This window comes from Podarcis gaigeae (genome assembly GCF_964106915.1).
Source record: "Podarcis gaigeae genome assembly, chromosome: 8".
Classification (NCBI taxonomy): domain Eukaryota; kingdom Metazoa; phylum Chordata; class Lepidosauria; order Squamata; family Lacertidae; genus Podarcis; species Podarcis gaigeae.
In genome coordinates this window covers 53,687,565-53,713,616 of record NC_139684.1, presented here as the reverse complement: position 1 = coordinate 53,713,616, position 26,052 = coordinate 53,687,565, and the positions used below count along the sequence as shown (strand labels likewise).

The following is a 26,052-nucleotide window of genomic DNA, read 5'->3' as shown; positions in this document are numbered from 1 at the left end:
AGTAGAATGTGTCCTTTTATTTAAAATGCATCTCTGGATTATTTGTGGGGCATAGGAATTCGTTCATTTTTTTCCCCAAAATATAGTCTGGCCCCCCACAAGGTCTGAGGGACAGTGGACCGGCCCCCTGCTGAAAAAGTTTGCTGACCCCTGGTCTAAACCATGGTGTATAAATACAGTTGCTCTAGAGAAAATGCCGTGCTGGCTGGTGCTGATGAGGAGTCATAGTCCAAAACCGCTGGAGGGCACCAAGTTGGGGAAAGCTGGTCCATTTCTCTCTTCCCAGCGAGTGACAGTCCCACGGGTGCTTAAGCAAAGGGCAGGTGCTTTCAGCTGGACTTATTCACAAACAGATGGACCCAGGCATGTAAAATATTCTTGTGATTACATAGCCGAAGGAGTCTTAATGGGGAAAATCTATCACACACCAAAGGCTGATAGCTTTGAATTCCCCCCAGTATTCTCTTTTGCAATGGCAAAAAAGGATGCATGTTTCACACTTGGCTGAGGAAGCTAGGGCTGGATTCTGCCTCTCTTCATCTCACAACTCTGGCCCAGCCTTCTTCTTTATCTCTGCATCTGTCTGGGCTCTACTTTGATGGGCAGTTGCATCCCCCTGAAATGGATTGCTTGCAGCAGGTGAACTGGATGGCAGTGGGCCTTGGAGGCAAGTACCTGCTTGGTACTTGTCAGTCCAGAACTTGGGACTGACATTTGCAGAGCAGAGGCACCAATGCAGGGGGAAGGCAGCCAGGAGGATGAGGATGCCTCCCGGAAGAGGCCTCGGAGCTGCCACCTTGGTTATGGAGGCCTGCCTGGTGATGTGCCTCTTGGCCCCAGCAGATGTTTGGGAAAATAATGACATCTGACTAGTTTGCATTCCAGCTAGCTTTGGCGTTCAGGGGAGGCTCTCACCACCCGGCTCATCTCGCTCACCCTGCTTTCTCCGTGGCAGAATACCAGCCAACTCAGCTATGCAAGCAAACACCTGCAAAAGGCTTAGGCACCGGACAGCAGGTGCTGCCAGTCAGAGTAGGCGATGCTACACTAGATGTGCAAAAAAAAATTGTCTGACCTGGTGTAAGATAGCACCTCACATTTCTATAAGCCAAAGTACTGGTGCAGAGCAGCTTCAGGAGAGAGTGGTTTCTGGAGGAACAGAGTATTAACCCTTCCTTATCTGCTTGTCTGCTACTACAAGGAACCAGCAGACAGAAGGAAAGCCTGCAGCAGCCAGGAAGTCTTGCCGGAGGGCAAAGGCAGTGGTGGAGTAACATACTGCAGCCCCCGGAGCAGAGAATAGGTGTGGGCATGGCTGGCATGAGTCCCGGGGGCGTGGCATATCATCCAGGGGGAATGGTGAGTGGTGCAGGGGCGTGGAGTGTCACCCGCGGAGGCGTGGCAAGTGGTACGGGGGCATGGCGCATCACCTACAGGGGCATGACACATGTCCTGGATTGTGCGGCATGCGGTGTACGTCCCGGGAGGGTGCAACATGCGTCCTGGGGGAGTGGCCGTGATGGCACCCTTTCCCCCAAATGGTGCCTGGGACGGTGTGCTCGTACGCCGGTGGGCAAAGGGAGGACTTTATGCCACCATTGCTCCCTATATCTCCAAACCCTGCTGGAAAGCCTGAAGTACATTGCCTTCAAGCTGACTCCTAGTATAGACCACAAGCATCTGGGGCCCGTGAGAGGTTTTCAGCACTCTCCATGAGGACAGGACACTGCCAATGGGCCAGTAAGCAGTGGGGCAGAGCTCCCCTAGTGAGTAACATAAAGACATAACTAAATCTTTCCAATCTTGCTGCAGACCCAGGTCTGAAACAGAAAGAGCCTTGGTCTGTTTGGTGGATGCGTTTTGCTGGGGAATGGATACAGGTGGGGAGTCTGACCCTGTTGGTTCTCCTGGGGCTCTCAACAACTTTGACAGCATCAACCCTTTGGATCTTTTTCTTGTATCCTTTTGTCTGGTTTGGGACTGGGAAGCATAGTGTTATGGTGTTCTTGGAGAACTGGTCTCAGAAGGCCGTGCTGAGGAGTATCTGCTGGACCACAGTAGGGGGTATTGGATGCCCAGAACCAAAAGGTGGTGGCAGACGTAGCTTTTACACTCGCTTCTCTGTGCAGCTCCTTTCCTGGCAAGAAGTCAGGCTCATGACTCCGCCCATTATGCCTGCCTGTACCAAGAAGGACCAAAGGGGAGGATTTGCTTCCCCACCCTTCCAAGCTGTGCCTCCACAAGCCAGTCTAGGCTCTGCACAGGTTCCAGTTAAGACCGACGGTTGGGTAATAAAAATAGTAGGGAAGGCTGGTGCCTTGTTAGAGTCATGCTTTCTCAGAAGGCTGTCTTTCTGCAAATATCAAATGTGACAGTGGAGAATAACTGAAATGTGTTAAGCACAAACCCCAAGTACGGTAAGTGCTGACAGAGCTTGAACGCTAATGATGCTAATTAGTGATATTCCCAGAGATAGGGCCATGGTGGGACTGGGGGACAGAAGAGCCTCAGACTGGCTTTTCAGCTCTCATTGCAGAATTCTTATTAAATATCAATTAGGTCTAGGAAATGTCACTCTCTCATTAGGATGCCTAAAAATGTAAGCAAGAAAAACAAACAAGCTGTGGTATCTGCCAGGAAGCTTGTCAAAGTCTTTTAATTAAACTTGCCCATGTATGTTTTGAGTAGTCCATCTTTAACTTGTGTCATGTATGAAATACGCTCTGTTTTCAGGCAGAAAATAGCAATTTTGATGGGACTGAAACTTTTCTTTCCCCTGTTAATCACATTGGTGAGCCCAGCCAATCAAGGATCACACCATGAATAGGATTGTTGTTGCTATTATTATTAATTACTCACCCTTCACCCTAGGGTCCCAGGGTGGGTTACAACATTTAAACACAATATTAAATAAATTATGTTAACAGTATTATAATGTTGATTACTAATCAGAGTTGAATGCCTAATGGCATGATTGGGTGTAATTAAGTGCAAGGGAAATTTAACTGATTCCCCCCCCCCCCAAGAAATGCTAAGAACAACATCAGTGGAGCACCCATTTCCAGCTTTAGTTTGTTCACCAGCTGCAACCAGTTAGTCTTACCACAGTGGACCATGCATTCGTAACCTTACATTTAGATGGTTGCAATGCACTATATGAGGGGCTACTTCTTGCACCTGGTTTAGAAGCTGCAGCTAGTTCATATGCAACCACTAGAAGCCCAGGGGGTGCCCCAGTTTCTCACACATTACTTTATTGTTGAAAGAACTGCACTGGTTGCCTGTCAGATATGGAGCCTTCTTCAGAGCTTTGCTGTTGAAATCTAAGGCCCTAAGCAACTTGGGACCACTGCTTCCCTTAGCACACACCAAGATGATCTTAAGATTATCCAAAGAGACATTGTTGGTCAGTCTACAACAGAAGTATATCTTCTCTGTGAGAGCACTCTGGGATACCCTTGAGAAGAAAAGTCAGTAACCAATTTTAAACGGGTTGATGGGGCTGATGTGAATTGTAGTTAAGCAAAAGTTGGATGGTCCTAGTTTAGCTATCCCTGGATGAAAGAGTCCTTCCTTGGGAAGGACCTCCATCCAGGAGGCTGGGCTGGCAGGATCTTACTTCTCCATTGCCCCTGTGGTCGTATGTGCCACTTCTTGCCACTGAGCCTAACACTTAAGTCAGATTTGATGCCCTTTGCTGGCGCTGTTGAAAGCCCTTTGTAGCATACCCCCTGTCAGTGGATCTGACCAGCAGGACTGGTACCCTCCCACCAGCTCTTTGCCTCCATCATCCCCGCAAATGCTCCCATTTCCTCCATCACTTCTGGTTCAGCAGTAAACTATATTTTCTTATTACAACCAACCCACAAAACTAAGCTTTACACAAGTCATAATCTGCCTGCAAACCAAGCCTGCAGACAACACCTAATCTTGCTTTGTGGGTAAACTATGGTTTGTAGAAATCATAACTTGCACAGTTTGGCTTCAGTAGCACATGGTGGTTTGTCACTAAATTGGAAGGACATCAAATCATGAAATGGAAGCTGGAGGTGAATAAACTGAAGGCTAATTCACAAAGCACTTACCATATTTTTCCATGTATAAGACATAGGTTTTTTCCCCTAAAAAATAATGTCAAAAATTAGGGGGTGTCTTATACGCGGATACATCTCCCCCATTTCCTTAAATCTGAGTCCTCAAAAATAGGGGGCGTCTTATACATGGGGACATCTTATAGATGGAAAAATACAGTAATTGTGGTTCAGTGTTACTTCTGAATAAGTAAAGAAGAAGAAATGAGTACCCTGTTTCAAAAAAAAGAAACCAGATCTTGGGTTTGAAAAGGTTTGACTTATTGCACTGTGCTCACTGTTGCAACTTAACAAAATATTTCCTGGGAGGTTAGTCCCATCCACTCAATTGAGCTTGGTCCCAAGAAGGATGCTTTGAACTGTAGCCTAAATATTATTATTCCTGCCCTCTCCACTTTTCATCAGCAGAAAATGCTCCTAGATTCCAATTCAAATGTTAAGTAAACTCTATTAAAGAAAGAAAAAAGATCCTCCCCAGCGTTTCTCACAGGAAGAATGCAATAAAAAGGAAAGCCTCTGTGAGAATTACCAAAAAAAGGAAGCTGTAAAAGCCTTGAGTAAACAGCAAACATTAATAACTTGCTCTGAAAGGAAAACAGCCGCAGATTACATCTGCTGGACAAGAAGTTCTTTGGGGCCAGCAAACGTGTTTCAGGACTTCCTCAACACTGCTGCTGCTTCTGCACAGGGAAATAAAAGGCCTCCTCATCTGTGATCATCTTGCACTGTTAATATAATGTATGCACAGGCTCAGTGACCATAAATGTCTTAGGGGGCATCCCATCAAAGAATCTTAAAATAAAAGGGTTCAATTGCGACATGCAAAGGACCCAAACTATAGACCTGTTTTGCGACACCCACCAAGCCGTAGGAAGTTGGTGGCTGCTGGAAAGAGAATACTTACTCAGAGTAGACCCCTTGAAATTGATGGGCCATGGCTGGAAGCAGTAATGCAGCTGAACCACTTTCTGGAAACCACAGGAGGGGAGAGTGTCCTTGTCCTCCAGTTCTGTGTGCAGGCTTCACTTTATGGCATCTGGACTAGATGGACCACTGGCCCGATCCAGAAGGCTCTTCTGGTGTTCTCGTGTTCAGTGGAAGCTGGCTTCCATCGGTTTCTCCTGAGGCATTTTTATCATTATTTTAAAGACACATTGTGAAACAGCCTCTCCATGGAATTGTCACTGGCCACTTGAAATGACACTGAAGGGTGGAGGAGATGCAGAAAGCACTTTTTTCCTTTTCCTCTGATGAAGGGCCCTTCTGGATCTATTAACCTTCCTTGCTTCAGTCCATTAATTTCCTCTGATGCATCAAAAGTGGGCAGCATGCTGGCGGTCGTGACTGCTGTTTCTCTTATCAGTAGAGTGGAGGGCTTGCTTGCCAAGGACTAAACTGACAGGTCAAACACAAACCAAGTCAGAGTTGGTCATTAATCAAACCTTCTTTCCAGCATGTTCAGGTCCAAAGGCTATACCTGGGTCAGTACCTGGTTGCATGGAAAGGACAAGGTTCTGGCATGACTGTTCCCTCAGACCAAACACAAGCAGAACCGGGGGAGATATCCCAGGCAGTGACACACCACTGGCTCTCCAGTAGGAACTGATAAGAGCATAGAAGAGCCTGCTGGATCAGGCCAATGGCGCATCTAGTCCAGCATCCTGTTTTCTGGGTGGCCAACCAGATGCTTGTGAGAAACCTGCAAGCAGGATTTAAGCACAAGAGCTCTCTTCCCTCCTGTGTCTTCCAGCAACCTGCATTCAGAAGCAGCTGGTCAGGATCATCACTGGCGCAGGGGGATTCTGGGAACAGTGGCAAACTTTGGTCTTTGAAGTAACCTGTGTGTGGACAAAATTCGGTCCCACCACCACCTCTCACCTTCCTTTTTACTCAATTCACTAAGTTATTGTTGCAGAGCTCTGCAGCCCCCTCTGGTGTTGGCTCCCAGTGCAGCAGAACTGGTAAAGGTAAAGGGTAAAAGGGACCCCTGACCATTAGGTCCAGTCGTGACCGACTCTGGGGCTACGGCGCTCATCTCGCTTTATTGGCCAAGGGAGCCGGTGTACAGCAGAACTGTACAGCGTACAGCAGAACTGGTAGCACTTGCTGCCTCTGTTGGGGGTTCCCTGCTCCCTCCTCCAACCAGTGCACAGGAAGCCTGATGTGCCACACCCCTGCTCCATTCCTTACCTCACATGATAATTACAACCTTATCCAAACCATTCTCACCTTTCCACAGTCTTCAAACATTCCTCAAACCTGGCATGGGGCAGTGGCATCATGCTGGCCTCCAACGTTTTAAAGCTTCAGGGTATTGTTATTTTAAAAAAACAGAAAACAAAACGACAATGCTTTTTCCCCCCCTTTAAGCAACAAAGTACAGTTTCCTTCCTGCTGCGGGACTGTTTGTTAAAAGAAGCCAGCCTTTCTTTTTTCGAAGGGGCATGCTGTGATATGCTAGAGAAATTCAGAACTAGGGGGGAAATGCAATCTATTTGAGTTTAAGTTAACTTCTATTGATGTCACCTTGTTTTACTTTAATTCTGTTAAGCCTTTCTTTTGTGAGGGTGGCCGCATACACAGCCTACATTTAAAACACATTTAGAGCACATCACTCTCCCCCCCCCCCCCAAATAATGATGGGAACTGTAGTTTGCTAATGGTTCAGGGAACAGTACTCTGTAAGGGACAAATTAATGGGATTCTTTGGAGGAAGAAATATGCTTTGAGAGTGTGGTAGATAAAAATAAGATGAAAATAAATCTGACTCCACTGTGGGACTTGGGGATGAAAGCATCTCCTGAGACATCTAATGGAAGCCCATCTCATTGTCCCACCAATGGGTTTAGCCTTCCTGAAGCAGCATGCCATTAATGGAATTCCTTCCCCTTGGAAGTATGGGTGATGGCTTCATTGCTGGGGGGGTTCCATCACCGCCCGAAATATGTACTTTTTGGCCCAGATCTTTGATGAAAACTGGAAAGACCTGCTGCAAAGGAACTTACCCATTTGCTCTGACAAGGTGGTTGTTTAAATTCAGTGTTTGTATCAATTATTTGAATGGTTGTTTTATTAATATGCATCATTATTGCTGAAATGGGAATGTTATAAGGTACCCCAGGAACCTGACTTATGGATGGCACTTTAGAAATGGAACACTATGAATAAACACATTGAAGGCATCCATGGTAAAGGATGGAGACACCCATCCTCAAAACAAATGCCTCAGAATGCCATCCACTCCAGAATGGGTGGCTGTCTTCAGGCAAACAAGGCTGTTATTGAAAAAACCTGTCAAGAAACCTGAGTGGCCAAAAAGTAGAGCACCATCTACTACACTGGCTCCCAGTATGTTTCCAAGCACAATTCAAAGTGTTGGTGCTGGCCTTTAAAGCCCTAAACAGCCTTGGCCAAGTATACCTGAAGGAGCGTCTCCACCCCCATCGTTCTACCTGGACACTGAGGTCCAGCTCTGAGGGCCTTCTGGCGTTTCCCTCACTGCAAGAAGCCAGGTTACAGGGAACCAGGCAGAGGGCCTTCTTGGTAGTGGTGCCTGCCCTGTGAAACACCCTCCCACCAGATGTCAAGTAAATAAACAACTACCTGACTTTTAGAAGACATCTGAAGCAGTGGCGGAGCTTCATGCTCTGCCACCAGGGGGCGGAGAGCAGGTGGCGGCAGGGCTGACATGTGTTCCGGGGAGGGGCACCTGTCCTGGGGTGGGGCGCACCGCCTGCAGGGGCATGGTGCGCATCCTGGTGGCGTGGCACGCCGCCTGCAGGGGTGTGGCACCAGCACGGGCAGTGGGCAGCCGCGATGGCACCCTACCGGGATCACGCTGCCAGGGGCGGTGTGCTCCCCCCGCACTCCTTTTCCTCCACCAGTGATCTGAAGGCAGCCCTGTTTAGGGAAGTTTTTAATGTTTGATGTTTTATCATGTTTTTAATATTCTGTTAGGAGCCACCTAGATTGGCTGGGGAAACCCAGCCAGATGAATGGGGTATAAATAATAAATTAGTAGTAGTAGTAGTAGTAGTAGTAGTAGTAGTAGTAGTAGTAGTAGTAGTATATCTGTGGGTAATTTTCAGTAGATAGCCAGAGTTTCTGACTCCCAGAAACTTATGCATACAAAAATGCTGCTGGGTTTTTGTGAGGACTTTCCACACACACACACACACACACACACACACACACATGCAGAAACGTGGCAGACTGAACTTAAAGAGTTGAAAAATTAGAAACCAAGAGAAACGAAGATTGACAGATTTGTCCCTCCCTCCCAGGGGGGCTCTCAGCATGGCGGCATCACCTGACACCCAGCGCACAAGGCAGACCGGCTGCTTTGCGTGGGAGCCGCATATGTGTCGCGATGCTTAATTCCAGATTCTGTGGTTGTGGAGGGGTGCAAGAAGTGGAAATAAGATCAGAAAGTATCTATCTCATGTAATGCAACACTGGGTGCAGCTCCCGATTTGTAGCCACACCCTAGGGTCATCCAGATTCATGTGGCTTTGGAGGGTGTGATCTGCCACTGGTCGGGTTTCACACCCACAGCAGCAAGACCAAAGAAAAGTGCCTCCAATTAAAAAACGTCTGATAGGACTGAGCTGCAGCCTAGCTCTTCCATCAATAGGCTATCATGCTGTTGTGCAACAGCGCGTTGACCCGCAGTTCTCCTTGTCAAAAGTCTAGAGATTGCAAAGCCCCATTAATTAAACTGAAGCTTGCTCAGGCAGCACTGACAGTGACAAGTGGCCGTATCCTTACCAGAGAGATGCATAAAGAAGCCAGCCAGATTGCATAATCCTCAAGCAATTTAAGTCACACATTCTCTCCATCTCTCTCTATCTCTTCCTGCATTCACTTCCAAGCAGCAAATAAGGGATCTTGGCTTTGTTAGCACGCTCCGTGCCTGCATTGTAATAGACTAGCAACCAGCGAAGCCGAAGAAGTAGAGGAGCGTTGCCTTGTGTGATGCTGCCACTGCGTGATAGACATTTGTTGGCACAATATTATCCCATTTATATACAGGGGAGTTTGCGTCTTTGAATGGCCCTGGATGATGATCCAGACTCTGGGATAATTGGGTGCAGGTAGGATGGAAATGCTATTTGCAAAGAGCTGCAAAAAGACAAGAGGCTGGGTGAGAAATATGCTTGCAAAACAAGGGGCTTTCTTGCATTTGGAAGCTTTGGGAGTTGGTGCAGCACGCCATGCAGGGCAGGAAAGAGGCTCCCCCAGTGCCTTTAGTCATCCCCCCCCCCCCAAACTAAACGAAAGGAAGGATACATTGCCAAATGAGGGCTGCATTCACACAGCAGCCTGTTCCTTTCCCCCTAACTGTTAATTTTCACGTTATATCTGAACTTTCACACGATGTAAAAGTCACTTCTGGAAAAGTAATGGAATATTTAACATTCATTTTCCTGTTGTTTGATTCCAGAAAAAAAAAAATTGCAGTCCCCTTGACCTGGAAAATTGCAGGAGTAAAGTGACAAAATTTGGGACAATATACCAGCTTACAGCATACAGGAACGCGGGTGGCGGTGTGGTCTAAACCACTGAACTTAGGGCTTGCCAGTCAGAAGGTCAGTGTTTCGAATCCCTGCAATGGGATGAGCTCCCACTGCTCAGTCCCATCTCCTGCCCACCTAGCAGTTTGAAAGCACATCAAAGTGCAAGTAGACAGGCAGGAAGGTAAATGGCATTTTCGTGTGCTGCTCTGGTTTCTTCAGAAGCAGCTTAGTCATGCTGGCCACATGACCCAGAAAAACTGTCTGCAGACAAACATCGGCTCCCTCAGCCAGTAAGAGCTTTCCTCCCACAGCTAAAAGTAGTGGAGGGACTGGTAGCACTGGCGGAAGAAGAGGACTGTAGGGGGAGCGCACCGCCCCCAGCAGTGCAATCCCAGTGGGGTGCCATTGTGGCTGCACCCCCACCCACACTGGGCACCACGCCCCTGCAGGCAGCGTGCCCAGGACGCACACCAGCCCCGCCCCGCCTGCTCTCCCCCCCCCCGATGCTGGAGCATGAAGCTCCGCCACTGGCTGGCAGCAATATGGATGCAATGGGGGGGAAGGTGGAGGGGCCTGGATCTGCAGAATCCACTGAGAAGTCTTTCACCCTTTGTACTGATTGGAGCCAATCAGAGTGAAAGGAGATGAGTTGGCCACTGAGGATTGGCTCCTAGGGTCACTCTGGAGAAGGCGGTGAGGAATTGTTCTGTATACGATACGATAATCTTTTTTGTCATTGTCCCATACAGAACAACGAAATTGAAAAAATCTACATCATACATTCAAAAACCAACAAGCCTGCTATCCCACCTATCCCAGCCTGGTTAACCCCCTAAAAACTCTGATACACCATAATTAAATATAATATTCTCCCACAGAAACTACCTTACACTGTGTTTAAAACCAAAACTGCATTTGGATAAGAACTAAAAAAAAGCTAAGCATTTTGGAACACTGGAAACAGAAAGAGGCTTCCATTTCAAGAATAGTGCACACAAGTTGTATTACTTACAATGCAACTTCAAGGAAAACACAACTTAAGTCACTCCGAAGGAAAATATTGGAGCACCTTTCCCCACGTACCTGCAAAGAAAATGGTAGATCTAGCTGAAAGGCAGTACATGGAGACCTGCACTGATTGTTTCAGTGCATCCGTAGTTATCATTATTATTGCATACTCTTAAAAGGGGCTGTGGCTGTGAGGGGGCGTGGCAGCGACTGTCCGGAAGGGACTCTGCAGGACTGAAATGGCAACTAAACAACTGGTCACCGATCCCATGCTGTGGAATACTCTTCCAGCAGAGATTCAGCAGGAATGCTTGAAGCTCATTTTTAGATGTGTCTTAGAAACCTCTTTTATGCTTTTCAGGATGAACCAGTTGTCTTTTGATTAATTTGCATTGCATAGCAAGTCCCCTCCCCCCATGTGAAATGAAAACACCGGACACATTATTTAAGGTTAATGGGCGTAAAAGACCACAACTTTATTGATTACAGGAATTAGAAGGTATTGGCCTTAGGCATTGGCTCCTATCGACTACCCGGCATGGAAACCGGGAAGGGTTATCCACCAGCTGTGGGAGTCCTGTTGAAGTACGCCAACTAGGATCCCACGGGTGTCACCGCTCGGGGGCAGGCCAGAGGCCCTCACCTCCCTAGGTTTTGGACAAGGCAACACCCCCCGGAGTCCTTTACCGGACTACCCTTTTCCATTGGGGGAAGGTGATGGCATTTCCTTCCCCCCTCATTTGCATAGCAATTACCCCTGCCAATGCCTAACCGCCAATACCGAGGAAGTTGTGACGTTTGCTAGGAGGTAGGCGAAAAAACCAAAAGGCTGGAAGAGCGCCAAGTTGGAAAAATTCCTACCAGGCCCCTTGCAGCGACCAACCGTAGTCCATAGCAAGGTCAGAGCTAGCTAAGCCTAAAGGGTGGGTGGGATGGGAAAACCGAGCAGCTGGAACAGGGCAAAGAGGGGGGTCCCTGGGCACGCCTGGCCTTAAATGGGCTAAACCACGCCTCCCCAGCCCGCCGATTGGCAGGCAGGGTCGCAGGCATGCCCGGGGATTCCCTTGTTCTCGCGGGGGCTAAAGGCCAGCCCCCGCGGGTGTGAGAGGGGGTGGGCCCGCAACCCCACCTGCTCCCAAGCTCGGAAGTGGCTTTGTTGTTATGATATTTTATTATTTCATTGCCCTTGCGTACTTTCTTGCACACTGCCTTGATCTTTTATATGAGGGAGCAATCTGTAAATATAGATATATGAACAGATAATAGACTTAATTGTGAATGAGTTTCGATTCAGTGCCATGTTATGCTGTCCACACAGCCTATTTAGGGAAGTTTTTAATGACTGATTTTTTAAATATATTTTTAATCTTTTGTTGGAAGCAGCCCAGAGTGGCTGGGGAAGCCCAGCCAGATGGGCAGGGTATGTATGTATGTATGTATGTATGTATGTATGTATGTATGTATAAATAAATAGGAAATTTGTAAAGTAATAATAACAACAATTCAAAATTTAATTTAATTTGAAGTGGGGGATTGATACACCTCATTGACACATTGACACAGCAAAAAGAAGTTGTGCATTTCTTAGGGTCTCTTTGTAATTAGATGTGCTTGTTATTGCTGGGACCTCCGGTTTCCTTTTTCACCTGTCAGATAACCACCCTATAGGTCTGTTATGGGGTGGGCACTTCCAGAGTGTATCATGTCCTCTAATTGCGATCTCTCATTGAAGGCAAAATGAGGCAACTGAGAAACAAGAGGAAGGTACCAGTGTGATCAGGGCACCCACACTGATTGTGGAAGTGCAAAAATATATTTTTTATAAAATATATTTTTAAAAAATATATTCTACTTAAAAAGGGGGGTAGCCTAATACAGGACTAAGCATGCTCGGAAACCACAGAACGTTGACTGTCAGCTGAAAAATAAAATCAAAAGTGGGGCTGCAGGAGGAAGAGAGGGATACTCCTGCTCTAAGGGAATGGTAAGCTGGAATCCTGACCAGATGCACTCTGATTAGGCACGAGAAAACACTGCCGCATTTTGTTCCAGGTTCCTGCTTGTAATAATACTTTTCTTTCTTTGTTTAGGTCTGAGATATAACATGGGATCACAGCAACCCAAAAAAGTAAGTTGCCTCTTTTGAAATCTTTTTAGGGAAGCTGCATAATCTGAATCGTATCTGAATTACAGGGTGTTTGGAGATGTGCGCGATGGCCTTAGAGACGACTGAATGATTGGAGGAAGAGAGATTGAAGAAGGCAGGAGGCGTCACAATTCCCCAGAATACAGATGTTCTTATTAAATTCTCTCGATTTGTTAGGCCAGTGCAATGCAGCTTTGTTGGTAGCTTGTTAGGATGGATAAATCTGATGCACTTTGCCTCGGAACATTTTGCATATCCACATTATGTATCAAACTGAACTAATAAAAATCCACTTTTAAGTCGCTTAGAAGTGCCAGCATGAAAAACCTTGGTGAAATTGCTCCATCTAGTGGCTCTTAGTTATTTGCAATGGCATGAGCTGTCCTGTAAAAACCCCTTTGACATTTATGGGAGCGTTGCGCAGATTTTACCGGCACAGGGAGAAATTCAGTCGCAGATATCTGCTGATCATGACATGCTAGCGGTGGGTTTATAAGTAGAGTCATGATATATTGCAAACCTGAATGCTCCTGAACTCTGCATAATGACCAGCTTATGGTGTCAGTAGGTGTCAATTTGGTTAAAAGCCCGTCTGCACAGATGGCTCACATCTTTCTAGAGCAATAAACTGGAAATGCATGGGAGCCCTGGCAGAGTGAGCGATTCAAGAAAAATCAAATGAAACAAGGCACAGGAGAGGGACCAGACTGCACATGTAAGCCTGCAATCCTATGCCCCAACCCTTGCCAACCTCCAGATGTTTTGACTATGACTGCCATCGACCTGACAGCTGCTGTACACACACATAGCCCCGTTACTGCTGTGTTGTCCATGTTTATTAAATACCCATAGACCTTCAAGTTCCATAAAACAACTGAGTCCATACAACTAAAGGGGAAAGAATCTTTCAAAAATACAAGAAAACCACACTGCAATTGCAACCCTAAAAAGGAAGAAGAACCACCAAGGGGAGCTGAGCCTGTTTTCAGAGCCCTGCTGGGTCTTGTTGGCAAGGTGGGCAGGAGGGCAGAGGTCCTCCATCCATTTACACTCCCCTGCTCCAGTGTGGGTTGTCAGCACCCGGGGCAAGGCAAGTAATTTGCGCCCCCTAATCCTAACCCCCAGATGTTGCGCCCGGTGCAGCCGGGCCCCCCTGCACCCCCCATGCTACGCCACTGCCCTGCTCAACCAACTGTTAAAATTGTAAACCATTTGTCTTGGATTATTTAATTGTGGTTCCTCCATTGCAGGGGGTTGCACTAGCTGTCCTTTGGGATCCCTTCCAACTCGACGATTAGTAGCAGTTTCTAACTCTTCACTGTGTACACGAACAAGCACGGTTCTCATATGCAATGCTATTCAATCTTCCTTCCAAAATTGCTGAGGAGAGTAAGCCCAATAGAATTCGGCTGGTCTTAGTAGGCATGTCTAGGATTTCAGAAGGCAATAGCTCAGCCTGGTGGTCCCGCTTTCACCCTCATCCCACAGTGAAGGTATCTGGGCAACTTTGAATATCTGAGTCATGGTCTAGAGCTCCACATATGCAAAGGCTTCCCATTTTGTTACACGAGAGGTATATTCTCCATGCATAAAGTCACTTTCCACTGAGTTGAGTACAGCTCTCCTTACTGAACAGAATGAATGGCAGCAGGCACATCTGGTAAGAGCAGGCAGGGATGGTGGGAGTTGTAGTCCCAAAACATCTGGAGGGCCAACTTTGCCTATAGAATCATAGAATCATAGAGCTGGTAGAGACCACAAGGGCCATCGAGTCCAACTCCCTGCCAAGCAGGAAACACCATCAGAGCACTCCTGACATATGGTTGTCAAGCCTCTGCTTAAAGACCTCCAAAGAAGGAGACTCCACCACACTCCTTGGCAGCAAATTCCACTGTCGAACAGCTCTTACTGTCAGGAAGTTCTTCCTAATGTTTAGGTGGAATCTTCTTTCTTGTAGTTTGGAACCATTGCTCCGTGTCCGCTTCTCTGGAGCAGCAGAAAACAACCTTTCTCCCTCCTCTATGTGACATCCTTTTATATATTTGAACATGGCTATCATATCACCCCTTAACCTCCTCTTCTCCAGGCTAAACATGCCCAGCTCCCTTAGCCGTTCCTCATAAGGCATCGTTTCCAGGCCTTTGACCATTTTGGTTGCCCTCCTCTGGACACGTTCCAGTTTGTCAGTGTCCTTCTTGAACTGTGGTGCCCAGAACTGGACACAGTACTCCAGGTGAGGCCTGACCAGAGCAGAATACAGTGGCACTATTACTTCCCTTGATCTAGATGCTATACTCCTATTGATGCAGCCCAGAATTGCATTGGCTTCTTTAGCTGCCGCATCACACTGTTGGCTCATGTCAAGTTTGTGGTCAACCAAGACTCCTAGATCCTTTTCACATGTACTGCTCTCAAGCCAGGTGTCACCCATCTTGTATTTGTGCCTCTCATTTTTTTTGCCCAAGTGCAATACTTTACATTTCTCCCTGTTAAAATTCATCTTGTTTGTTTTGGCCCAGTTCTCTAATCTGTCAAGGTGATTACCTATGCCTGGGTAAGAGCCACCAAATCATGGTGAGGTTTCTCTAGTCTTGCTGAAGGTGCTTCATCCAAGCAGGAAACCCCGAATTCACCTTATAATTAGAAATAAATAGGAGCACCATATCATCCAGCTTAGCTTTCCTAGTACTTTCTTGTGTTTGGGAGGGGATGTCCTCCAGCCTGCATCTTCAAGGTGAGACTGTCCTGAATGCTGCCTGTGGGCTGCTGAAGTGCTCTGAAGGAATGAGCTTGGGGGTTTTTTTGCAAGCAGAGCAGTGGGTGTTGTTGTTTTTTATCTACAAGTTAAAGGAAGCTTTTCAGGTTTTTTTTGTATTTAAAAAATCTGCGGCTACTCAGCTGGAACAAAATAAAAATTTACAAATTACCAAGAGCTCCTTGATGGTCCACCAGGAGCATTTAGACAGCCTCACTTCTCACAAAGCCCATGGACCGAGAGTAGAGAAACACAGAGACACAGAAAAACATAGAAATCTAGTGTACAAAACAGTAGAAAGTATAGAAAAACAGAGTTGGAGGCTTGGGGGCGGGGTGCTCATCTGACTCAGAGTGCTTCATTGACATTGCTGTTTGAGATAGATAGGAATGAAATTACCCCATTCGCCTCATCATTCAGCCCCAATACAAAGTGGTTCTACACTGCTAGTATTTACCGTATTTTTCCGTGTATTAGACGAGGGTTTTTTACGCAAAAATCATGTCAAAAAACTGGGGTCGTCCTATACATGGATAGTGCTATAGGGAGCAAGCTGTGGGAGGCCCACGCTCTAGGGAGCTTCCCGCCCACAGTGGCATGGAGGGAGCGGGTGCCCACTTTGCCAACCCCCAACAATGGCCCTGCTGGGGTGATGGCACGTGTGCAATTCCCCCTAAAAAAAGCTCAACAACAACTTTGGGGCATCTCCCCTCATTTTCTTTAAATTTAGTCCCCTTATACATGGGGGCATCATATACATGGAAAAGTATGGTATTTCCACTTCAGCACTGAATCAGTGTCAAAGCATACCTTGGGATACAATTGTGAGCAGGTGGTAACCTCTAGAGGAAAACCTTTTGCGGTCACACATACACTTACTTACTTATTGAATTTCTATACTGCCTTCATCTGAAGATCACAGGGCAGTTTATAGTATAAAACCAGGAGGAGAATCTAACATAGTAAGAAACAAAAAAACTAAAAAAAACCCAAAGCTGTTTCCTAGCTGGGTCTTTCTGGTTTGCCCCTAGAAGTGATGCATAGTTAAGAAGAATACATTCAAAAGCAGAAAGGTGAAAAATAATTACTGCAGCGCCAAAGCTGCGTGCAAGACAATGCATTTCCTTCCATAGTTAAGCTGAGCTAAAACAGTACAAATAGCATGAGCCATTAAACACTGCAAGCTGTCCGTGGTGATGAATGCTCTCTCATTTAGTAATTTCTTGGGCCTTTTCTTCCATTAGGACTGCACATCCAGCAACAATCAGGACGGGAAAATGCCTCTGTATGCTGCTGACAAATTCCCAATCGCGGACCAGAAGGCTTCGCTACACCCCGTGCCCAATGGAGCTGCCCTGGAAGAAGGCGCAAGCAGAAAGCAGAACATCCTGGTGGTGATTAAAGACCATTCCCAAAAAAGTGCAGGAGCTAATTCTGCCCGGACTCACAAACGGAGAAGGAGGTTTGTGATCAAAAAGAGCCCCATTCTGATAGCCGTGAACAGCTCCTTCCACAACATGCCCATTTTGAAATCAGAGGACAGGAACGACATCAAGTGGAAAAGCCTCTACAAGACCCAAAGAGAGCGAAAGCAGATCATGAGAGAGACTTGCTCGAAATACAAGAGCAACAACAAAAGGATCATCACACCTTACCACGTTTCCAGGATCTTCGTTGAAGATAAGTACCGAATTTTATACTGCGAGGTTCCCAAGGCCGGTTGCTCCAACTGGAAAAGGGTACTCATGGTCCTCAATGGGCTGGCCTCCTCGACCAAGGTCATACAACACAACACGGTGCATTATGGGAATTATCTGAAAAGGTTGGATGGGTTTGATCGCAAAGGGATCAACCACAGGCTGAACACTTACACGAAGATGCTCTTTGTCCGTGAACCTTTTGAAAAATTGGTCTCGGCGTTTCGAGACAAGTTTGAGCATCCCAACAATTACTACCACCCGGTTTTTGGCAGACCCATCATTTCAAGGTACCGCGTCAATGCCACGAAGGAGGCACTGAGGACAGGTTCTGGGGTAACCTTTAAAGAGTTCATTCAATATCTTCTTGATGTCCATCGGCCTGTGGGCATGGATATTCACTGGGACCATGTCAACAGGCTCTGTAGCCCGTGCTTGATAGACTATGATTTTATTGGTAAATTTGAAACCATGGAGGAAGATGCTAACTTCTTTTTGCATTTAATAAATGCGCCACAAAATTTGACTTTTCCTAGGTTTAAAGACAGGCATTCTGATGAAGAGAGAACAACCACCCAAATTACACAGCAATATTTCAAACAGCTCTCCCCTTCTCAAAGGCAACGTAGCTACGATTTCTATTACATGGATTATCTGATGTTTAACTACTCAAAGCCTTTTGAAGATCTGTATTGACAGTGGCAGAGGCACTGGGAGCTACTGTTGTGGTTCCTCATATGCAAGTCTGTGTAAAATAAGTTCCAAATAAACTGTACCCATTGGCAAATAAGCTAAGGACATATCTACACCACAGGTACCTACACTGGTCACACAGGGGAACCTGGGAAATGTGTTCAGAGCGGGTGGGAAATAGGGACTGTTGACAGCAGGGACCCCAGACTACAATTCCCAGGATTCTTTGTGGCAGAAGTCAGGGAAGCTAACCTGTTATAACACCAAGACAGGTTTCTAATGTAGAACCACCCTAAATTTACTCCCACATTCAGGACAATCGTTGCTACACTCTGGAAGCACAACGTGCCCTTATGTTTTTCAAGAATCATCAACCTTGCAGTAATACACCTATCCATGTTGTTGGGTTTTTAAAAAAATGATTTTGGAATTAATAAATATAAAGAAAAAATGTCACCTCCAACTTATTCTTCAATCTGCAAAGCTTGATGGCACATGCTAGGCAGAGCTATGGAACAATCGCAGCATAAAAAAAGAAAGAACGATAGAACATAGCTAACAATTAAGGAAGGAAGACAAATCAGATTTAAATGGGTTTACACACAGAATTTAGAGGTTCTGATCTGATCAAGATTTGTCCCCCAAACCACCTCTTGCATCAAGCACTCACCTATATCCAAGCCACTAGTGCATTGTTGGGTTGTGAAGTGCATTTTTTATATATATAAAAAAACTCTGGCTAATTATATGCAAAATTATACAGAAAATTATATACATATGGAAGAGTCACATTCCACGTGGTGCTATATTATCTGCAGCATAATTTGATAAGTATCCATACATAAGTATATTTATATAGTAGTATGTTTATGTGCTGGTTGCTATAGGAAATGTGTATATACATACCATATTATATGTATAATAATGCATATAGAATCATAGAATTGTAGAGTTGGAAGGACACTGAGGATCATCTAGTCCAACCCTCTGCAATGCAGGAATATGCAGCTGTCCCATATGGGGAGCACACCTGCAACCTTGGAATTATCAGCACCGCAGTCTAACCAAATGAGCTATCCAGGCTCAGTTTTTTAACCAGTGATCATTGTTCATATCTTTAATGGAACCAGTAAAAGAATTTGTTCGCTTTTCATTGAGATGAAGGAGCGAGACAAAAATTAGAAAAAAATATCTGTGGATAAGCTTGATTCAGACATTTTCAAATAATTCCACCCCTGCTTGCAATTGGTTATATATACACCCCTTAATTGTCTCCATCCCATTATAATTTTATCCATTATTTCCCCCTTTGGTATATTTCTACATCCAATGGCAGGGCTTTCGCACATGGGGTTGGGGGGGGGAGGTTCCAACAAGAGTGTAGGTGTTTGTTTGCATCACACAGATACAGAATGAGCAGGGGAAAGTATAGATGGTTTTGTGATACTCTTTCTTGAGAAGACAGAGAAATAGGATTTTACAAAAATATGGTTAGTAAAAATTTGCTTTATGGAGCTGTTTTCAGTTGCCTTCTGGGAGTACAGAGGGTGAAGGGAAATCTTTCCATATTAAAGTGTGATTTCAAGGATGCACGAAGGGAAGGCAACTAATATTTAATGAACACATGAGTGCAAAATTAAGCCAGATGTTACAATTTGCAGGATATGAATACATTCTCTTCCATCTACAGCTCCCTTATGGCACATTCATCTGCAAGAAAATGAAACACAGCACATTTACATCTTTATGCACACTATTAAAATTCTTTTAATCCTTGGCATTAACATAAATCTTTAGTTTAATCTATGTAGTCTCAGGGAATATCAAATGTTGCCTTTAAAGTAGCAAATAAATTTAGATTCCACTTCCTGCCCATCAGGGTCCTTTATTTTTAATAGTTGCAAACAGTTTATTGCCCCCTTACAAACCTTAGAGCACAGTTCAAGGTGTCACTTTTGTCTTATAAAGCCGGAAGAGATTTGGCGAAAGCCTCTTAGCACATCTGGGTTGCACACCCACCTAACACCCTGGTTAAATCAAAAGCACGTGATGACTACAGATGGCTGGATCTGTCAATTTTGGTTACTCTCAGTTTCTCATTTTTCCGATCTTCTGTTCAGTTTGCCACATCTCTGCTGCGGTTTGCAATTTAAGAAACAAACAGTCCGTTGACAAAAACTCACTAGCATTTTAGTGTGCCTATCTTCCGATAAACCATTTTAATGCAAATTTGCCTAATAAACACATTTTTGGCAAGACATTTCCCTAATATAATGCATTTTTAGGAGTTCCTATTTCCAGGTCCCAGATGCTTCTAGACTAATTCTAGACCCTCTTGGACAAAGATGACTTTACTCCTGTATCCCATGTTATAGCTGCCATATGTCCATTACCAGGATTTCAGAGGCAGAATTGACACCTGGGGGGATTTCCAAAATGTGGAGCTTTGTCCTGTATCTTAGACTACTGTGGTGCCCTCTATGTGGGGCTTCCCTTGGAAACTGTTTGGAAGCGGCTGTTGTTGCCGAATGCAGTAGCCAAGATTTTGACAGGCATGGATGCAAGAATGCATATGACGTCTGGACTGAAGAAACTGCACTGGTTGCCTATTAGCTTCCAGTCCTAATTCAAAGTGCTCACATGGATATTGAAAGCCCTTTAAAAATCTGGGCTCCAAATATATGAAAGAGCATCTCCTTCCTTATAGACCAACCCAGGAATTAAGATCAGTAAAAGAGGACCTCCAGGTGGTTCCGATGTTTTCAAATTTGGGGGGGGAAGAGTGTTGTGAGGGGGCCTTCTGGGTGATGGCCTCAAAAATGTACATCTGTCACCATCACTTTGCAGCAGGAGCTGGGAACTGGGACCTGGCTTCTTATTTCCACCACCACCCCCCACACACACACACATGCTAACTTTGACAGGTGGGCAGAGCTGCCCATCCATCAAAATTCAGAAGGGTTTGCTGTAACTGTCAATACAGCAAATTCTTTCTGAAGCCCAGTTACAGGAGCAGTTTGAGTCCCAACCGAGGCTGAAAATCCAGCAGAGCTCTCTTAATGCTCCTCAAACAATCCAGAGAAAGAGAAAGAGAAATGAACCCCTTTAGAAGACGTTTGTTGTTGTTACGAAAAGAAGTTCTCTAATAAAACAGCAACAGGACTGAAGAAAAGAAGTTGTGTTTGAGTAGTGATTTGAGTACTGGGCTGATCCTTCCAGGTGCTGAGTACCTTCAAGTCTCTTCATGTTGGCAAGAGGGAGAAGCTCTGCAACCTGCAGAGCTGGGCCCTCAGGGGAGCAAAGAAACATGAAGATATACAGTGTGGAGGATTTGTTTTAATGGGAAAAGCTTTCATGCAGACGCTGATTCCTACATCCCAAAGTTGTGTTACTTGAAACATAAAAGAGCGCAGGGACCCTCTACTGAAGCAGTAGCCACAATAGTCTTATAAAACAGGATGTTTTATGCATGTGATTATATGTTTTTATCCTTTTTTTTTTTTACCTACTTTAGGAGATTCAGTTAGGATTGCATGAATTTAAACTAAATATATTATGCTGATTGCTGACACTTGTGGAAAGAGATTTCTCTTACTCTTTTTGCTGTGCCAGCTCCAGGTTGGAACAGCAGAAAGGCCGGGATGTTTGAATACTCCTCCATGGAGTAGATAGGGATGAAGGATCTGGCAATTTCAGATATCTCTGTTTTCCATTTTCCCCAACTTAAATTCCATTCTACACATTTGCTCATTAAAAAAAAAAACCTCATGAAAATTCATCAGCATTTTTGTGCAAATTTCCCCGAATAAAAGCATTTTTGTATGCAGTTTTGTTTCTGCAAGTAATCTATTCTATTACTTTCCTTAATATATTCATTTTATGCACGCTACTCCCTAATATATGCATTTGTGTAAACATTACACAAAACATTGTGTAAACACCGTATTGAAAAATCTCGATAAGTGCAAATTTCAATCGATTGTTGTGTCTTGGTTCCCACGTTGAGAATTGGATATATCGACTTTTAAATGAGAACTGAATCAAATTTCACCACCATCTCTAACCCTGTATAAATTGAATATAAGCGCACTGGAGGGAGGAATCTAGGGTGCGACCTATTGACTCCCATTTTGTACGTGCAGAAAAACGAGAGGGTTTCACACAGACCATTCCTTCCCCCCATCTTTCAAATGGGGCTGCCGTTGCCAGGGCAGCCAGGTTCTGCCACCATTTTGTGCATTCCCTTGGTTGCAAAAGTTTCCAAAGGTGAGCAAGGAAGGATCTGCCTCAGCCTTTGCCAAGTACCCAGAGGGTAGTAGGTTGCTGAAGACTGAGCTGGCTGCTGCACAGAGCAAATCTGCTTGTCAGTTCTGCACCAAAATTCTCCACTGACATGGTCAAGAGAACTTCCTGATCAAAATCCCTGAGCTTTTATAATTTCTATTGCAACTGGCACCTGGCCTTGCTTTCTGGAAAGCTGCCTTAACAGCCCTTTCATCTCAAAATATACCTTTCCAACGGCACCTTTTTATCTCTGTGAAAATACATTTCGGTCCCTGGTTCCTGTCCTTGTTCTTGTTCTGAGATGGTCAATTTATCATGAATGCAAGGGAAACTAAAATGAGCATTGAGATCTTTTTGGCATGATATATTCCACAGTGAAAAATAATGTACACCCAGGACTTACTGAGGCACAGGTCCACACGTTAAAGCAGGGATCGGCAACCTAAGGCCCATGGGCCACAAGTGGTCCATGGGAGTCATTCAACCGGCCCATGGACCCCCCCACCTGCTTGGGAACCCCCGCTGCCTGCTCGGTCGGCTCCCATGCGCCACGCAAAACCGGTGCAGAGCAGAGCGGGGACCACCTTCTGCGATGCTGGCCGGCTTCCCATTGGCTGCAGGAAGCTCCTGCAGCCAATGAGAAGCTGCGCGCACCTCCTCTGTGCCAGAAGGAGCGCTGGAAATAGCATTTGCACATGCATTCATGCGCACGTACTCTGGCCCACCGTGGAGTCTGCAGGACCGTGAACCGGCCCAAGCCACAGAAACTTTGCCGACCGCTGCATTAAGGCTTTGTGTCCAACCATTTTTTTCCCCCTTTTGCTGCAGAGCTTTCCACACACAAAACTCACTCTTTAACATGGAGCTTTAAGGCATGGAATGTGCCTGGAAAGCATGGAGGACAGATAAGTGTGGCTGAGCCCTTGGTGTGTTAGTCCTCAACAGTTTGAAAGACCCAGCAACTGGAGGAGAGAATAATGCAAAGAACTCGCTGCCAGGAGATGTCGTTCCTAAAACTGTTGATCATTAGCCAAACGGCATAGATCAAGATCTTTTTAACCAGCAGCGCTGCAGTAACTGGAGAGGGCGACTAAAGTCAGCGATCACAATTTTTCCTGTAATTACTGCATAATGAAACTAATTTCTTTTCACCCCAGATGCCTTTCACCTCTTGCCAGCAGCACATTCCTGTAGAATATGAATGCTAATAATGAAGTGGCTGGAGACAGGCAGTGCTTTCAGATTGGAGGGCCTGACTTTTTAATAGTGTTCTGAGCGTGATGCCAAGAATGCAGGGATCATGCTACTACTGTCCCTCGCAGAATCGTTTGGGGTGGGGAGAAACAGGTCACAAAATGAATTTAGGGCTCTGCGGCATGTTTCTATATGTTCCTTTTTATCTCTGATTTTGCACTGCAGCGAAGGAAAGGATAACGTTCGTTCTGAGCCTCCCTATTAGATGTTCTCTCTCTCCTAATTGCAGTGTCTTGGGAACTCCTTTCAATGATGAGCCAGGAGTTCTCTTCAGATGAAATGAATTGAAAATGGGAAGATGTATATCATGCCTTGCTTCTTAAAATCAGAGAACTGTAGAGTTGGAAAAGGTCCCAAGGGTTAATCTAGTCCAAACCACTGCAATGCAGGAATCACAGCTCAAAACCAACTGACAGGTGGCCATCCAATCTCTGTTCAAAAACCTCCTAGGAAGGAGAGTCCACCACCTTCTGCTCCACTGTTGAACAGCTCTTACTGTCAAGCAGTTCTTCCTAATGTTTAGTCAGAATCTCCTTTCTTATCATTTGAACCAATTGGTCTGGGTTCTGCTCTCTGGAGCAGCAGAAAACAAGCTTTTTATTTTTTTTTTAATTTTTTAATTTATTATTTATACCCCGCCCATATGGCTGGGCTTCCCCAGCCACTCTAGGCAGCTTCCAAAAAAATATTAAAATACTGTAATACATCAAACATTAAAAGCTTCCCTAAACAGGGCTGCCTTCAAATGTCTTCTAAAAGTCTGGTAGCTGTTGTTCTCTTTGACATCTGGTGGGAGGGTGTTCCACAGGGAGGGCACCACTACCGAGAAGGCCCTCTGCCTGGTTCCCTGTAACTTGGCTTCTCGCAGTGAGGGAACCGCCAGAAGGCCCCAGTGCTGGACTTCAGTGTCCGGGTAGAACAATGGGGGTGGAGACACTCCTTCAGGTATACTGGGCCGAGGCCATCACATCATTTCTCAGTCTTCTCTTCTCCAGGCTAAACATACCCAAATCCCTCAACTGTTCTGCATGAGGCTTTGTTTCCAGAACCTTTATCATCCTGGTCACCCTCTACTGCACACATTCCAGCTTGTCAATATCCTTCTTAAATCAGTGGCGATGGATTTTGTTTTCTGCCACCATTCAATATCCCAACATACCCACTGGGACTGACAAGTTTTTACTAAGGAATTCTTTTAAGGTCTGCTGACCCAAATCTAGTGATGCTCAGAGAATCCCCCCCCCCCAGCTCAATTTTTCCACCTAGCCTGAGGTTCTATATGACCTTCTCTTGCTGGTAAATGCACATTGATTCAGCCGTCCAGCAAGTAAGCACTTAGCCCCTCTTCTCTTTCCCAATTTCCTGTCTTCCTTCAGACCAGCCTTTGCTAACCTGATTACCTCCAGATGTTTTGGACTCCAACTCCCACCAGCCCCAGACAGCATGCCCATGCTCCCATCAGACATGCCGGCTGGAGCTCATGGGAGTTGTAGTCCAAATCATCTGGAGGTCACCAAGTTAGCAAAGACTGATACATGTAGATGTTGACGCAGCTTTCAGCTTGTGCCTTTTTCTCCATTATTGATACGCAGGAGTGTCAGTGTTGATTGATTAAAATGCCACAGGAAGTGGGATCTTTATGTGTGGGTTTTATTAATAGACTTCTGCAAAGATGCAGCCATTTGTAATTAAGTTTGATCTCTTGCATTGAACGCATGAAAACTAGGGAGTAGCCAAAAGAAATTCAGCGCAAGTTTCTGCTTGAAATTAGTGATTTCATGGTGCTGAGGTGAAACTCCCCCAGGCCCCTAATTTCTACCTTTTTTATGGCTGTTCTCCCATGTTCATAGCCAATTTTCCCCCACCTGGTTCATTCCTCCAGAAGTGATCCCAGCTAATCAGGGATCATATACAGGATGCCATGATGTTATGCTTCTGTGCAGTCGGAATAATATTTGACTGTTTCCAGATACCAATAGAAGCAAAATGAGCTTGAGTATATTGAGGACAATGCTGTCCACAAAGGTCACATAAATGATCCAAGCCAATAAAGGATCCCAGAAGAATCGTTTGTGTCCAGCTCTTTCGCAAAGATCCCTGAGAAAAAGTAACGACAGGGGAGCCCTTTTTCTATTATTATTCTACGGAAGATTTTCGCGAAATGCCCCCTACTTTGCTCAGCTTTAATAAAATCTTTCCTAAAGCGTTTTGAACCGGTGCATTTCTAATCCCTTTTTAGAGATAAGAATAGTTTACAAAAACTTCTAAGTGGAGTTGAGCCCGCTCCAAAGCAATTATACACATGTTCTAAATATGCACTTACAGAGATGGGGCAAAAGTGTAAACAGACGTTTTTCCAGTTATGAATGAAAAAAGTTAATGGGAAACAGCGAAAAAAATAGAAGTAATGAATATAATGGGGGGGGGAGAACGTTTAACTGTTTTCAATGTACAAATAGCAGATTTAAAAAAAATTTAGATGTTATAAAAATAAAATTTTAAACATCCCAAAGTTAGATGGCAATGTATACAATCAAAATAATGTTGTGTTTAATGTAAGGTTAAGATGGATGAGGCCACCCTAGAGGATGGAGGGACACCATAGCCA

The 26,052-nt window shown here is 45.2% G+C and overlaps 1 protein-coding gene across 1 annotated transcript in view; it reads left to right on the top strand.

Moving 5' to 3' along the window:
• CHST8 (carbohydrate sulfotransferase 8) overlaps window positions 1-21,702 on the top strand; it is a 240,808-nt gene extending 219,106 nt beyond the window's left edge. The window contains exons 3-4 of the mRNA XM_083751485.1: window positions 12,706-12,743; window positions 16,761-21,702. Of these exons, the coding sequence (XP_083607611.1) occupies window positions 12,706-12,743; window positions 16,761-17,909 (1,187 nt within the window). The 3' untranslated portion in view covers window positions 17,910-21,702. The remainder of the gene's footprint in view (window positions 1-12,705; window positions 12,744-16,760) is intronic.
• Window positions 21,703-26,052: the final 4,350 nt, after the last annotated feature.